The sequence below is a fragment of the Coregonus clupeaformis genome, chromosome 20 (genome assembly GCF_020615455.1).
Source record: "Coregonus clupeaformis isolate EN_2021a chromosome 20, ASM2061545v1, whole genome shotgun sequence".
Taxonomy (NCBI): domain Eukaryota; kingdom Metazoa; phylum Chordata; class Actinopteri; order Salmoniformes; family Salmonidae; genus Coregonus; species Coregonus clupeaformis.
Genome location: NC_059211.1, coordinates 46,399,861 through 46,414,085, shown reverse-complemented (window position 1 = coordinate 46,414,085; position 14,225 = coordinate 46,399,861). Strand labels below are relative to the sequence as shown.

At 42.5% G+C, this 14,225-nt stretch overlaps 1 protein-coding gene across 1 annotated transcript; it reads left to right on the top strand.

Moving 5' to 3' along the window:
* The first annotated feature begins 8,846 nt into the window (after nt 1-8,846).
* Nucleotides 8,847-11,307, top strand: LOC121532715 (forkhead box protein D4-like). The gene is made up of 2 exons (XM_041838499.2): nt 8,847-9,683; nt 10,644-11,307. Exons 1-2 carry the CDS (start codon nt 9,249-9,251, stop codon nt 11,016-11,018), a joined length of 810 nt encoding a protein of 269 aa, XP_041694433.1. The 5' UTR covers nt 8,847-9,248; the 3' UTR covers nt 11,019-11,307.
* The last annotated feature ends 2,918 nt before the right edge of the window (nt 11,308-14,225 follow it).

Here is a 14,225-nt window from a genome sequence, read left to right as displayed (position 1 = left end):
TGGGTTGGTGTCCCGCTCCTTGAAAGAGGCAGCTCTGGCCCATGGCTTCTTGTTGGGACATGTATGTACGGTCACTGTGGGGACGACGTCGTCAGTACACTTATCAATGAAGCCGGTGACTGGTGTGGTAAACTCCTCAATGCCATTGGTTGAATCCCGGAAAATATTCCAGTCTGTGTTAGCAAAACAATCCTGTCGCGTCATCGGACCACTTCCGAATTGAGCGTGTCACTGGTACTTCATGTTTGAGTTTTTGCTTGTAAGCAGGAATCAGGAGAATAGAGTTATGGTCATAATTGCCAAATGGAGAGCTTTGTATGCGTCTATGTGTGTGGAGTAAAGGTGATATAGTTTTTTCCCTCTAGTTGCACAGGTGACATGCAGGTAGAAATTAGGTAAAAAGGATTAGTTTTCCTGCATTAAAATCACTGGCCACAAGAAGCGCTGACTCTGGATGAGCATTTTCTTGTTGGCTTATGGCGCTATATACACTGCTCAAAAAAATAAAGGGAACACTTAAACAACACATCCTAGATCTGAATGAATGAAATAATCTTATTAAATACTTTTTTCTTTACATAGTTGAATGTGCTGACAACAAAATCACACAAAAATTATCAATGGAAATCAAATTTATCAACCTATGGAGGTCTGGATTTGGAGTCACCCTCAAAATTAAAGTGGAAAACCACACTACAGGCTGATCCAACTTTGATGTAATGTCCTTAAAACAAGTCAAAATGAGGCTCAGTAGTGTGTGTGGCCTCCACGTGCCTGTATGACCTCCCTACAATGCCTGGGCATGCTCCTGATGAGGTGGCGGATGGTCTCCTGAGGGATCTCCTCCCAGACCTGGACTAAAGCATCCGCCAACTCCTGGACAGTCTGTGGTGCAACGTGGCGTTGGTGGATGGAGCGAGACATGATGTCCCAGATGTGCTCAATTGGATTCAGGTCTGGGGAACGGGTGGGCCAGTCCATAGCATCAATGCCTTCCTCTTGCAGGAACTGCTGACACACTCCAGCCACATGAGGTCTAGCATTGTCTTGCATTAGGAGGAACCCAGAGCCAACCGCACCAGCATATGGTCTCACAAGGGGTCTGAGGATCTCATCTCGGTACCTAATGGCAGTCAGGCTACCTCTGGCGAGCACATGGAGGGCTGTGCGGCCCCCCAAAGAAATGCCACCCCACACCATGACTGACCCACCGCCAAACCGGTCATGCTGGAGGATGTTGCAGGCAGCAGAACGTTCTCCACGGCGTCTCCAGACTCTGTCACGCCTGTCACATGTGCTCAGTGTGAACCTGCTTTCATCTGTGAAGAGCACAGGGCGCCAGTGGCGAATTTGCCAATCTTGGTGTTCTCTGGCAAATGCCAAATGTCCTGCACGGTGTTGGGCTGTAAGCACAACCCCCACCTGTGGACGTCGGGCCCTCATACCACCCTCATGGAGTCTGTTTCTGACCGTTTCAGCAGACACATGCACATTTGTGGCCTGCTGGAGGTCATTTTGCAGGGCTCTGGCAGTGCTCCTCCTGCTCCTCCTTGCACAAAGGCGGAGGTAGCGGTCCTGCTGCTGGGTTGTTGCCCTCCTACGGCCTCCTCCACGTCTCCTGATGTACTGGCCTGTCTCCTGGTAGCGCCTCCATGCTCTGGACACTACGCTGACAGACACAGCAAACCTTCTTGCCACAGCTCGCATTGATGTGCCATCCTGGATTAGCTGCACTACCTGAGCCACTTGTGTGGGTTGTAGACTCCGTCTCATGCTACCACTAGAGTGAAAGCACCGCCAGCATTCAAAAGTGACCAAAACATCAGCCAGGAAGCATAGGAACTGAGAAGTGGTCTGTGGTCACCACCTGCAGAACCACTTCTTTATTGGGGGTGTCTTGCTAATTGCCTATAATTTCCACCTGTTGTCTATTCCATTTGCACAACAGCATGTGAAATGTATTGTCAATCAGTGTTGCTTCCTAAGTGGACAGTTTGATTTCACAGAAGTGTGATTGACTTGGAGTTACATTGTGTTGTTTAAGTGTTCCCTTTATTTTTTTGAGCAGTGTAGTTTGTTGAGTGTGGTCTTAGTCCCAGCATCGGTTTGTGGCGGTAAAAAGAGAGCTACGAAAAATATAGATCAAAACTCTCTTGGAAAATAGTATGGTTTAAAGCAGTGTTTTCCAACCCTGGTCCTCGAGTACCCCCAACAGTACACATTTTGTTGTAGCCCTTGACAAACACACTCATTCAACTCATTGAGGGCTTGATGATTGGTTGACAAGTTGAATCAGGTGTGCTTGTCCCGGGTTACAATAAAAATGTGTACTGTTGGGGGTACTCAAGGACCAGGATTGGGAAACACTGGTCTACAGCTTACCATGAGGTATTATAACTAATGCGAGCAGAACCTTGAGACTTCCTTAATATTAAAGATTGCGAACCAGCTGTTGTTAACAAAGAGACACAACCCCCTGCCCTTGAGTTTACGAGACGCTGTCATTCTGTCCTGCCAATGCATAGAAAAACCAACTAAATTTACACTGAGTGTACAAAACATTAGGAACTCCTAATATTTAGTTACACACGCTTTTGCCCTCAGAACAGCCTCAATTTGTCAGGGCACCTCCTACAAGGTGTCGAAAGCGTTCCACAGGGATGCTGGCCCACTTGTGTCAAGTTGGCTGGATGTCCTTTGGGTGGTGAACCATTCTTAATACACACGAGAAACTGTTGAGCCTGGCACATACAACCATACCCCATTCAATTGCACTTAAATATTTTGTCTTGCCCATTCACCCTCTGAATGGCACACATACACAATCCATGTCTCAATTGTCTCAAAGCTTAAAAATCCTTCTTTAACCTGTCTCCTCCCCTTCATATATACTGATTGAAGTAAGGTATCATAGCTTTCACCTGGATTCACCTAGTCAGTCTATATCATTGAACGAGCAAGTGTTCCAAATGTTTTGTACAGTGTACAGTGCATTCGGAAAGTATTCAGACCCCTTGACTTTTTTCACGTTTTTCCTCATCAAGCTACACACAATACCCCATACATTCTTGCAAATGTATAAAAAAAATTAACTGAAATACCTTATTTACATAAGTATTCAGACCCTTTGCTATGAGACTCGAAATTTAGCTCAGGTGCATCCTGTTTCCATTGCTCATCCTTGAGATGTTTCTACAACTTGATTGGAGTCCACCTGTGGTAAATTCAATTGATTGGACATGATTTGGTAAGGCACACACCTGTCTATATTAGGTCGCACATTTGACAGTGCATGTCAGAGCAAAAACCAAGCCATGAGGTCGAAAGAATTGTCCGTAGAGCTCCGAGACAGGATTGTGTCGAGGCACAGATCTGGGGAAGGGTACCAAAAAATGTCTGCGGCATTGAAGATCCCCAAGAACACAGTGGCCTCCATCATTCTTAAATGGAAGAAGTTTGGAACCACCAAGACTCTTCCTAGAGCTGGCCAAACTGAGCAATCGGGGGAGAAGGGCCTTGGTCAGGGAGGTGACCAAGAACACGATGGTCACTCAGAGCTCCAGAGTTCCTCTGTGGAGATGGGAGAACCTTCCAGAAGGACAATCATTTCTGCAGCACTCCACCAATCAGACCTTATGGTAGAGTGGCCAGATGGAAGCCACTCCTCAGTAAAAGGCACATGACAGCCCGCTTGGAGTTTTCCAAAATGCACCTAAAGGACTTTCAGACCATGAGAAACAAGATTCTCTTGTCTGATGAAACCAAGATTGAACTCTTTGGCCTGAATGCCAGGCGTCACGTCTGGAGGAAACCTGGCACCATCCCTACGGTGAAGCATGGTGGTGGCAGCATCATGCTGTGGGGATGTTTTTCAGCGGCAGGGACTGCGAGACTAGTCAGGATCGAGGGAAAGATGAATAGAGCAAAGTACAGAGAGATCCTTGATGAAAACCTGCTCCAGAGCGCTCAGGACCTCAGACTGGGGCAAAGGTTAACCTTCTTACAGGACAACGACCCTAAGCACACAGCCAAGACAACGCAGGAGTGGCTTCGGGACAAGTCTCTGAATGTCCTTGAGTGGCCCAGCCAGAGCCCGGACTTGAACCCGATCTAACATCTCTGGAGAGACCTGAAAATAGCTGTGCAGCGATGCTCCCCAACCAACCTGACAGAGCTTGAAAGGATCTGCAGAGAAGAATGGGAGAAACTCCCCAAATACAGGTGTGCCAAGCTTGTAGCATCATACCCAAGAAGACTTAAAGGCTGTAATCGCTGCCAAAGGTGCTTCAACAAAGTACTGAGTGAAGGGTCTGAATACTTTTCTAAAAACCTGTTTTTGCTTTGTCATTATGGGGTATTGTGTGTAGATTGATGAGGGGAAAAATAATTTAATCAATTTTAGAATAAGGCTGTAACGTAACAAAGTGGAAAAGGTCAATGGGTCTGAATACTTTCCCAATGCACTGTATATTAACCATATATTTAGCAATAGCGGTTAATCCCCTAGATTCGATTGACGAACCAGTGCGTCAATCTAAGTAATATACTGTATAATAAAAAAATCCCCATCAGAATCTGTCAGTTTAAGCTAGAGATATCTGTTGTTTTGCATCGGATGCGTCTATGTCGCGATTCCGCATCTGCGGTGAAAGGTGGCAGAGCGGTATTGGTCAGACCATGAGATGTCCCGAAACTGTCTTCTCACGAAAACGTCCGAACGGTTTGATCTCTCACGAACACGATGGTGGTCTCCGTTTTGCTCTACTAGTGCCACAAGTGTCAGGGGACTCGTCTGAAGTTTGTACCGTGGAAACTGGCTCTCATGAGGACCGCCACAGGAATGGAAGACCCAGAGTTACCTCTGCTGCAGAGGATAAGTTCATTAGAGTTACCAGCCTCAGAAATTGCAGCCCAAATAAATGCTTCACAGAGTTCAAGTAACAGACACATCTCAACATCAACTGTTCAGTGGAGACTGTGTGAATCAGGCCTTCATGGTCGAATTGCTGCAAAGAAACCACTACTAAAGGACACCAATTAGAAGAAGAGACTTGCTTGGGCCAAGAAACACGAACAATGGACACTAGACCAGTGGAAATTTGTCCTTTTGGTCTGGAGTCCAAATTTGCGATTTTTGGTTCAAACCGCCGTGTCTTTGTGAGACGCGGTGTGGGTGAACGGATGATCTCCGCATGTGTATTTCCCACCGTAAAGCACGGAGGAGGAAGTGTTATGGTGTGGGGGTGCTTTGCTGGTGACACTGTCTGTGATTTATTTAGAATTCAAGGCACACTTAATCAGCATGGCTGCCACAGCATTCTGCAGCGATACGCCATCCCATCTGGTTTGAGCTTAGTGGGACTATCATTTGTTTTTCAACAGGACAATGACCCAACACACCTCCAGGCTGTATAAGGGCTATTTTACCAAGAAGGAGCGTGTTGGAGTGTTGCATCAGATGACCTGACCTCCACAATCCCCCGACCTTGATTTGTTTAACACTGTTTTGGTTACTACATGATTCCATATGTGTTATTTCATAGTTTTGATATCTTCACTATTATTCTACAATGTAGAAAATAGTAAAAAATTAAGAAAAACCCTTGAATGAGTAGGTGTTCTAAAACTTTTTACCGGTAGTGTAAACTCGGCCTCACAGACAGGCTGACAGGTTTCTGGAGCATCTAAAAAGGGGAAGAGAAAACATGGATGGAGCAAAATTAATGCAGGCATAGAGTCCTCTCACTACAAACATCACAATGGAAAAATGTGTACTACAACATTGCACTCACACGCACAATCATCATCACAACAGCCTGCCACCTTGCATTGTATTTATGATGTAGACTAATGCACACGCAGGCAGGCAGGCACACACACACACACAATTAATGATGTAGCTATCGTGGGCATTGTTTGTCCCATCTCCAAAACAATCAACTGCCTTAGCAAAATACCGGTAGCAATGTTAATGTATGACAACTTCTTCATAATTAACAGTATTGTCAGCTTCATAGCTAAAGTTGCTGAACTTACCCTCAGATTCAAGTCTGCGTTTCTTTATCTGGGGGGAGGCAGTGGTCCGCTGGGTGAGTTGACGCCTCTTTGGCTGGGGAGGGCGATTGTATCCCAACCACAACTCTGGGAAAGGATTATCCTTGGTAAGTTTTTGGTCAACAAAGTGATAGGAACAAACAAAAACGTTGAGGGGTGGTTTCTTTAGATTCAATGCCTTCAGCCAGGTCCTTGATTCCGAGTCGGTATCAGGCTTGCGAAAAAATGTAAACAATGGAGCGCATGGACATTGCCTCTTCGTAGCTGGTTTGTGGTCGTAGCACTCTCTATCTAACCAATCGTTCAGGTGCTTTCTCGAGTTTTTGCAACCAACTACCGCACACGTCGTTCCCGAACCACTTTTCTTCATGTTGTAATTGTAATTTTTATATCCTCTTTGTCACTGCGATATCAGTGCTTTGTCGGCACAACGGAGCTAGCTAGCAAAACAAACCCAGCCCGGAAGAACGGAAGTGGATTGCATCGACGGGAGGAGTTCAGGAAGTAGAGCGGAAACGGCTCAAAAACTTGTGTATATTTCCTGAGCTTACTTATATCTTCTAGATACAGAACACTTCAAAACCTTGTTTCTCATGATTTATTGTTTGACTGTCTTTTTTTTGTCATTGATGAATGTGTTATTCAATGCGTTTCTCTGTGTTATAGTAGTAAAGGACAAATTCAATATTTTATCAAATCATTTTTTTATATTTGTTTTGTACCTAAAGGGGTCATAAAATTCCAAATCAAATAGCTAAATGAACCATTGAATGACCATATTAAAACAATTCCATATGTCAGCTTAGAACCCCCCCCATACTCACAGAGATATCAAGTTATGATGCTGCATGCTGCATTTCATCAAACGCTAGCAGTCAAACAACCAATAATACAACCTGGACTCAGGGGTAGACGTAACATAGTAAAAATAATTCCAGGACATCCAAATTAGAAGATATGTCTATCATCCATTTTGTATGATATGTTACGAGTTACAATTCGTATTATATTTTACGAATTGCAATTCGTACAATATGTTATGAATTGTATTCGTACAATATTTTACGAATTTGCAAAACGTATGATATGTTACGAATTCCAAATTGTTGTTGCTAACATTAGCTAGGTGGCCAGATAGCTAACGCTAATGTTTGCTAGGTGGCTAACGTTAGCTATGCTAGGGTTAGGGGTCAAGGTTAAGGTTAAGGTTAGAATTAAGGTTAGGGTTAGGGTTAAGGTTAGGGTTAGATTTAGGGGAAGGGGAAGGGTTGGCTAACATGCTAAGTAGTTGAAAAGTAGCAAAAAAGTAGTAAGTAGTTGAAAAGTTGCTAATTAGCTAAACATTTTATCCATGATGAACACGCAACCTTTGGGTTGCTAGATGTTTGCGTTATACGCCTATCCATCCACCCTGACCAACCACCCTACTTTAGTTTTTGCCTTAAGTAACCTTCTGTCTTATGTAACCATACCAAACATTACATATCATACTAATTTGAGTGTGCAGAATGTACATTTGCTATGTTGTGTCTAGTCTATGAGACCAGGCTGAATAATACTACATTTTCAGCTGCAGCAAATTTAATTGGAAGAAGACACCCTTTTTGAGCAAACCACATTGTTTATTGCGCTCTCAAGTGCTGATGGTGTTCACACAAGTCGAAATGAACCGAACTAAGGGGGTAGACACACCAGAGTTAGGATAAAGCTCCAAACCAATTCGGTGTGAAAGCCCCCTAAGATGTTGGACAAGTTTTGTCTAACTTGTTGGGAAAGTGGTCAAAGTAGCTGATTTGTGTCAAAAGTCACGTTTACTGTGAATAGAATGTTGGAAGTCTGGGAGTTTTTAACAATGGGAGCTTTAGAATGTTGAAGAAATCCCATTAAAGTGGATGAGTTTTTTAAAGAAGGACCAAAAGTGTAATAGTTTCAAAAGAACAAATGCTATCAAAAAGTTGTATACAAGCAACCTATTCCAGACCAGTCTGCACTATTTAAAGTTTGAATGGCATTTCTAGCTCAAACGGTGTGCGACAAATTGCGTTCCAAATAATAATAAGAAATAAGTTATACATTATTTAAAGTGGGACTTTTAAAGTCCCAATAATTTACATAACATAAGCCCATTGCATATTTAGTAAATAGTACAATTAAACATTTCATATTCAGTTTGGAACTTCACAGGCCTAACTGTGACAAAGCCAATGTGAGAAATAGTATACTAATCGTAGAATGATTAAGCTGAGATAGTTCTGTTCTTGATTCTGCACTCAACATCTGCATATGCAACCCAAATTATTGAATTGAGCTAAATCAACTCAAATAAGGTGGTTCTACTCAGTTATTAGGTATATTATTAGGTCTATAGTCTCTTAGCTATTGTCATGGTGTCTCACTGCAACTTCAAACAGGAAAAAAGCAGCTTGATTGTAGCACATCATTTATGATAAATGAATTACTGTTTTATAACAGAATGGCTTACAGTAACTCTGATAATGCACACTATACGGAGCATCCTCTGTCCGAAACCTATTTAAGTAGGGATAACGCTGTTTAAATGCCTTTTGGTGCTGCTGAAGCATCCTCTGAACACCATGTCCTACTAAATCAGTGTTTAATCTCCCGGAATTACAAAGATTTGCTGTGGTTTAATAAAATTAATCCGCCTTGATTAGACCCCCTACCTGTGCTTCTCCTGTCTCTATTGCCCCTCACTGTGAGGGATACATTTACGGACATTTAAATAGTGGTACCATCACAACTCTGATCCATTCTGATCTAGTATTCACAAGATACATTTGAGGAAGGAAATAACACTGCAAAAATATATTTTTTTTCCTTTCTTTTTTCTTCTATCAGATCAATTTGGTATAATACATTTGATTGTCCTTAACCTATACAGGCTTTGGCATCACATTGAGTTGAGTCACCAAACAATCAGGGTAATTTGGGACTATCCCATTTAATTGTCCTAACTTGATCTTGTGACCAAAGAGACTTCAGTCATTAATTTACTTAGCCCAAAGGACATTGAAGAGAGGCATCCTGCTTGATGCACAGCAGTGTCCTAGACCAGCATTGTGAAACTGAGAAACAAAAACACCTTTGAAGAATCTGAGGATCTCCTATTGTGGTGGAAATAGGTCATCTACATTGAAAGTGTTAGCAACTACCTTAAAAGTCCAAGAAGGGCCATGGAGGACATAAGCAGCTGCAACACTGGCCGGGAGCGCTTGGGAATACGCTTCACTATAGACTACCTGCTGTACAACAAGGACAGTAAGAGCATGAAAGAGGAGCCAAAGAGTCCCCAAGCAGAGCAGACCCCTCATAGCCCAGTGGAGGAGCAGAGTCCTGACACCCTCTCAGAGAGGGAAAGTATTGAACTTGGGAGCCCTGAGAAGGGGCCAGAAGGAGAAGAGGGGTCAGAGGAGGAGGATGAAGAGAAGGAGGAGGTCAAAGTGGAAGAAGATCAAGAGGCGACCACTACAGACAGCCCACGGGACAAGCCCACCCAGTCCTACATTGCCCTTATCTCTATGGCCATACTTGCTTCAGAGGAGAAGAAGCTGTTGCTGTGTGACATCTATCATTGGATTATGGATAACTACCCCTACTTCAAGAGCAAGGTATGTCCAAGTGATTCAATTCAGGGTTCATTCCAAGTTTAATATTTGTCTGAACTATGGTTGTGATCAGTTTAATTTAAACTCAGGAGATGAATTCCAATTCCAATTCAAGAATTGAAAAGAGTGCCATTTATTTTGAAAGCAGATTTTTTAGATTCTTGAAATGCAATTTCAATTCACTTCAAACATTGGAATTGACATTGCTAACTCCCTGTATAGCCAATTACTGTAATTACAATCAATTTAACTGGATAACAGTACTCATGAGAAAAACCTTTGCAAAGCTCTTTGATCAAGAAATGACTAGTGTGTGGAAAGTTTCCAAAACCTAAAGTACTATTCTGGGACATTACGTACATCCTCCACTGTAGTCAAAAGACAGCATTTGAAAATAAAGAGCTTGAAGAAAGTATATCTGCCGTTTTCTCTTTTCACTTTATTCCTATTGTGAACTGTTGAAAAGGGGTGGTCTGCCACAGCAATGAGTATAATTGCTGCATGCATGAACCTGGCTCAGCTGATCCTGTTGTTGCATGGAAGGTCTAACTGAGTAACCTAAAGGCTGTAGGTAATCTTGTTGATAGCCGCAACTGGCTAAGAACTAAAACTAGGTCTTTAACAGGTGTAACAACAGGTTTACCTCATGGGATTAGGGGAATTTATCAAGGTGAACTTGGTGGTTTCGTCTGTCAGTCAACTCAATCAACCTTGACCAAACGTCACCATGGCCCTTTTACATGACCTGGCACCAATGAAATAAAAGCAAGGGAAAATTGCTAATATTCTCTGTACAATGTATACGCTGGATTCAGCCATGAGGGAAAACCATTATCGGTTTCTAATAATTGAGTACAAGGATGATGTTGGATACTTTCTGTTCCAGGGCCACATACAACACTTAATTCATTACTCACCTTTATACTTCATGTCTCATATGTAAACATTATTGTTGTCCTACAGGATAAGAACTGGAGGAACAGCGTCAGACACAACCTGTCCCTGAACGAATGCTTTGTGAAGGCTGGTCGGAGTGACAATGGTAAAGGCCATTTCTGGGCCATCCACCCCGTTAACTTCCAAGACTTCTCCAATGGGGACTACCATCGCCGCCGGGCTCGCCGCAGGATCCGCAGGGTGACAGGACAGCTCCCGTTTGCCCTGCACGCAACCTATTACCCCCTCCACAGGCCCAGGGCGGTGCCGTGCTGGTGCTGCCCCCCAACCCACCCTCTCTCCCTGGCCCACCCTCTGTCCTGCCTCTCAGCCAGGATGTATTGGAGCTGGGCCAGCCTGTATGCCAGACGACACCCATCCCTCCACGCTCCGGTTCAATAGCACCACATAGAATTGGATGCATGTTTGATGTTGGCCTGCTCTTTGTATGACAGGTGGCTGAGAGAGATGTATTGAGTATGATTGTGAAATCTGTGGCTGGCTGGCACAAATAAGAGTACCAAAGTACGATATTGCACTATTTATTGTTTGAAATGTGATACCAGATTTGTACTGTAATATTATGTATATTGTATTTGATGAGTACTGTATATGAAGGAATGGAATTGTAAATATATTGATGAACATATTGCATTATTTTATATATCTTCCACAATTTCAAATAAATAAACAAAAAAACCTAACCAACCAATGTGTCAATGATTTCTGTCAAACATGAGAAAATGCTTACACAGAATGAGAATATTTTAAATCTGTAAATAAAGCACTTTGCAACAAGGGTTGGAACTGGTTGACCAAAAACCCAAAAATAACAATCTAATTTGAAGAAAAGAACCCTAACCGAAAACAAAAGTGATCTATACTGTTCTGGAACAGAACCGTTATTTTAAAAGCATGGGAACCAGTTAATAACGTTATTTTAAGTTCTGGGCATTTTTTTCCCAGTCCCACACAACAAACAAAGTGCCAACAAAGTGCCTATGCAAAGCCCTCACTCTGTTACTCAGAAACGTATTCCAACGTCTGCCTGCCAACTTGAAATCTTTGCTAGTAGATGTGTGTGTGTAGGCTATCTGCCCCTCCCCTCTGAAGCATAGGTAACTGTAGCCTACTAACGACGGTACAGTGTAATACAGAAATGAGGGAGAGACGTTTAATTAGAGAAGAATGGGTTGACTTTTTCAATGCTAGTTAAGGATGCTATAGTTACCACGTTTCACATTGGATTTATTAACTACAAAAAGGTAAGACGTGTGTGCTCTGCACACACAAGCTAGCTAGCTAATGTTTGCTCTGGTCCAACTTTAAACCAACTCGGAAGTTCAAAGATATTCAAAGTTCCTCCATAGAAGCCACTCCTCTGTAGGTATAATTCTGTGGGCCATAACAAGATGCCCAGTGCTTCAAGGCAAGCTTCCTCCATTCAGTTGCATCTTGCGCCCTACACTGTGACTGGCAGCATAGTGTGTGTTTGTCTTTCATTATGATTAAACCATGCTGTTACGGCCAAATACAATTTGCTCTTAACGACTTTCCTATACAGATTAAATTGCTTACCCGCTCCACAGCAGGCTGCTCTATCCACACTGATTGGTGAAGTAATTTAATTTAGAGCTAAATGTAAAAAAATATATATATTTCAGAGATTTAAAAAGGAACCGAAAGGAACGATAAACACCTGTACTTGTTTTGGATTCAAACCGGTTCAGAACTTTATTTTGCTGGTCGTAACAGTGGAATGAAACAAACAAAAAAAATGGTTCTGTTCAGAACTAAACAATTGGAAAATAATTTCGGTTCCAACCCCTGCTTTACAGAAAGATATCTGTACAGAATACTGTACCGTACAGATGACTGTACTGATATATTACTGTATAGATGACTGTACTGACATATTACCGTACAGATGACTGTACTGATATATTACTGTATAGATGACTGTTCTGATATATTACTGTACAGATGACTGTTCTGAGAAGATATTTGGTGCACCAGGTGGTACAGTTCATTAACTGTGTACGCGTGCATTCAAGCAGACCCCGTGTAGCTCAGTTGGTAGAGCATGGCGCTTGCAACGCCAGGGTTGTGGGTTCGTTTCCCACAGGGGGCCAGTATGAAAATGTATGCACTCACTAACTGTAAGTCACTCTGGATAAGAGCGTCTGCTAAATGACTAAAATGTAAATGTAATGTGTGGTTGTGTGTTCCTGTGTGTCTGTATGTTCCTATGTGTGGTTGTGTGTGGATTCAGGGTGTTAAAAGTGAGCCCACTCCTGAAGCCCGGCCTAGTTTAGATGCTAATTAGTCAGAGCTGCTGGGATGCCAAATCTTATGCCCTAAGAGACTAAAGCAGGCTTCCCAAAGCCGACTCAGGGGATAAGCACCCGGATAATCCCAGAGATCCCAAGGAGTTTCGAAAAATAGGAAGCTTATCACACAGTGTAATCTGTTACCGTTCCTGTGGTGAGGAGACACTGCGGGAGGTGAGGGAAGGGGGGAGGGATGTGAGGGAAAGAGGTGGCAGAAGGGTCGGGGGAGTGGGTGGCACGGAGAAGTGAAGGTGCAGGTGGTGGAGCGGGCGTGGAAAGGGGACAAGGCCATTGTCAAAGTCTTCACTGGCAACAACAAGTAAAAGATATCAAAAACAACAGTTCAACTGGAAATGTGAAAGGGACATGATACAGCATACAATAATACTGATCTTTATACTGGTCTGAGAATGTATAGGGAACTGGCTCCATATTTCTTTATCAAAGGGCAAAATGTGTTAAAATATGCAGCAGCATGGTCAGAATATTATATCTGGAGAATACAAGATTATCATAAAAAAGAAAAGTCAATCATCAGCTGTCAGTTATTCCATCGATAGGAAATTCATATGTAATTTCCAAAGGTTGGCATTTAAATTCACAATACTTGAGCATGTTTTTTTTTTGTTGATTAGGTCAGAGATCGACTTTTTATACTGCTTGTTTATCTCAATTCATGTGAGGTTTTTGTCTACCAATTATTGAACATTTGGATAAGGCAATACATCTGAAAGGTAGATTAGAGTACATTCTAAAAAGAAAATAGAATGTATTTATTTATGGGAAAATACAAAAATACAGTAGACAAACATTTCAAAACCCCATTTTCTTCTCTATTTATTAGAGCGATGACAAATCCATCTAATTAATTTTTGTTCACCAAATCTCTCTATTCATTGTGGACAAGCTAATTGGACCACTAATTTGTTTAATTCCCATGAATTGCACTCTGCATTAAATCCTCTTCAATTCGCAAGCTTTAGGGCTTTAATTCTGTTGCATATGTTTGCTGCATGCTGGCAGGAAACAAGGCTTTGAACAGGTTGCATCCACCACACACACACACACACACACACACACACACACACACACACACACACACACACACACACACACACACATACACACTGTAAAGGGGTTACCATGAATTTGTAATATAAACATGGTATCAAAGCAAGTACTGTGACTGTATTATATTGACTGTATTATACTGTAAAAGTGAATGCAACCGTATTTTTTTGTAATTACATGGGATTGGTGCAAGCATGTTGGCTGCTAG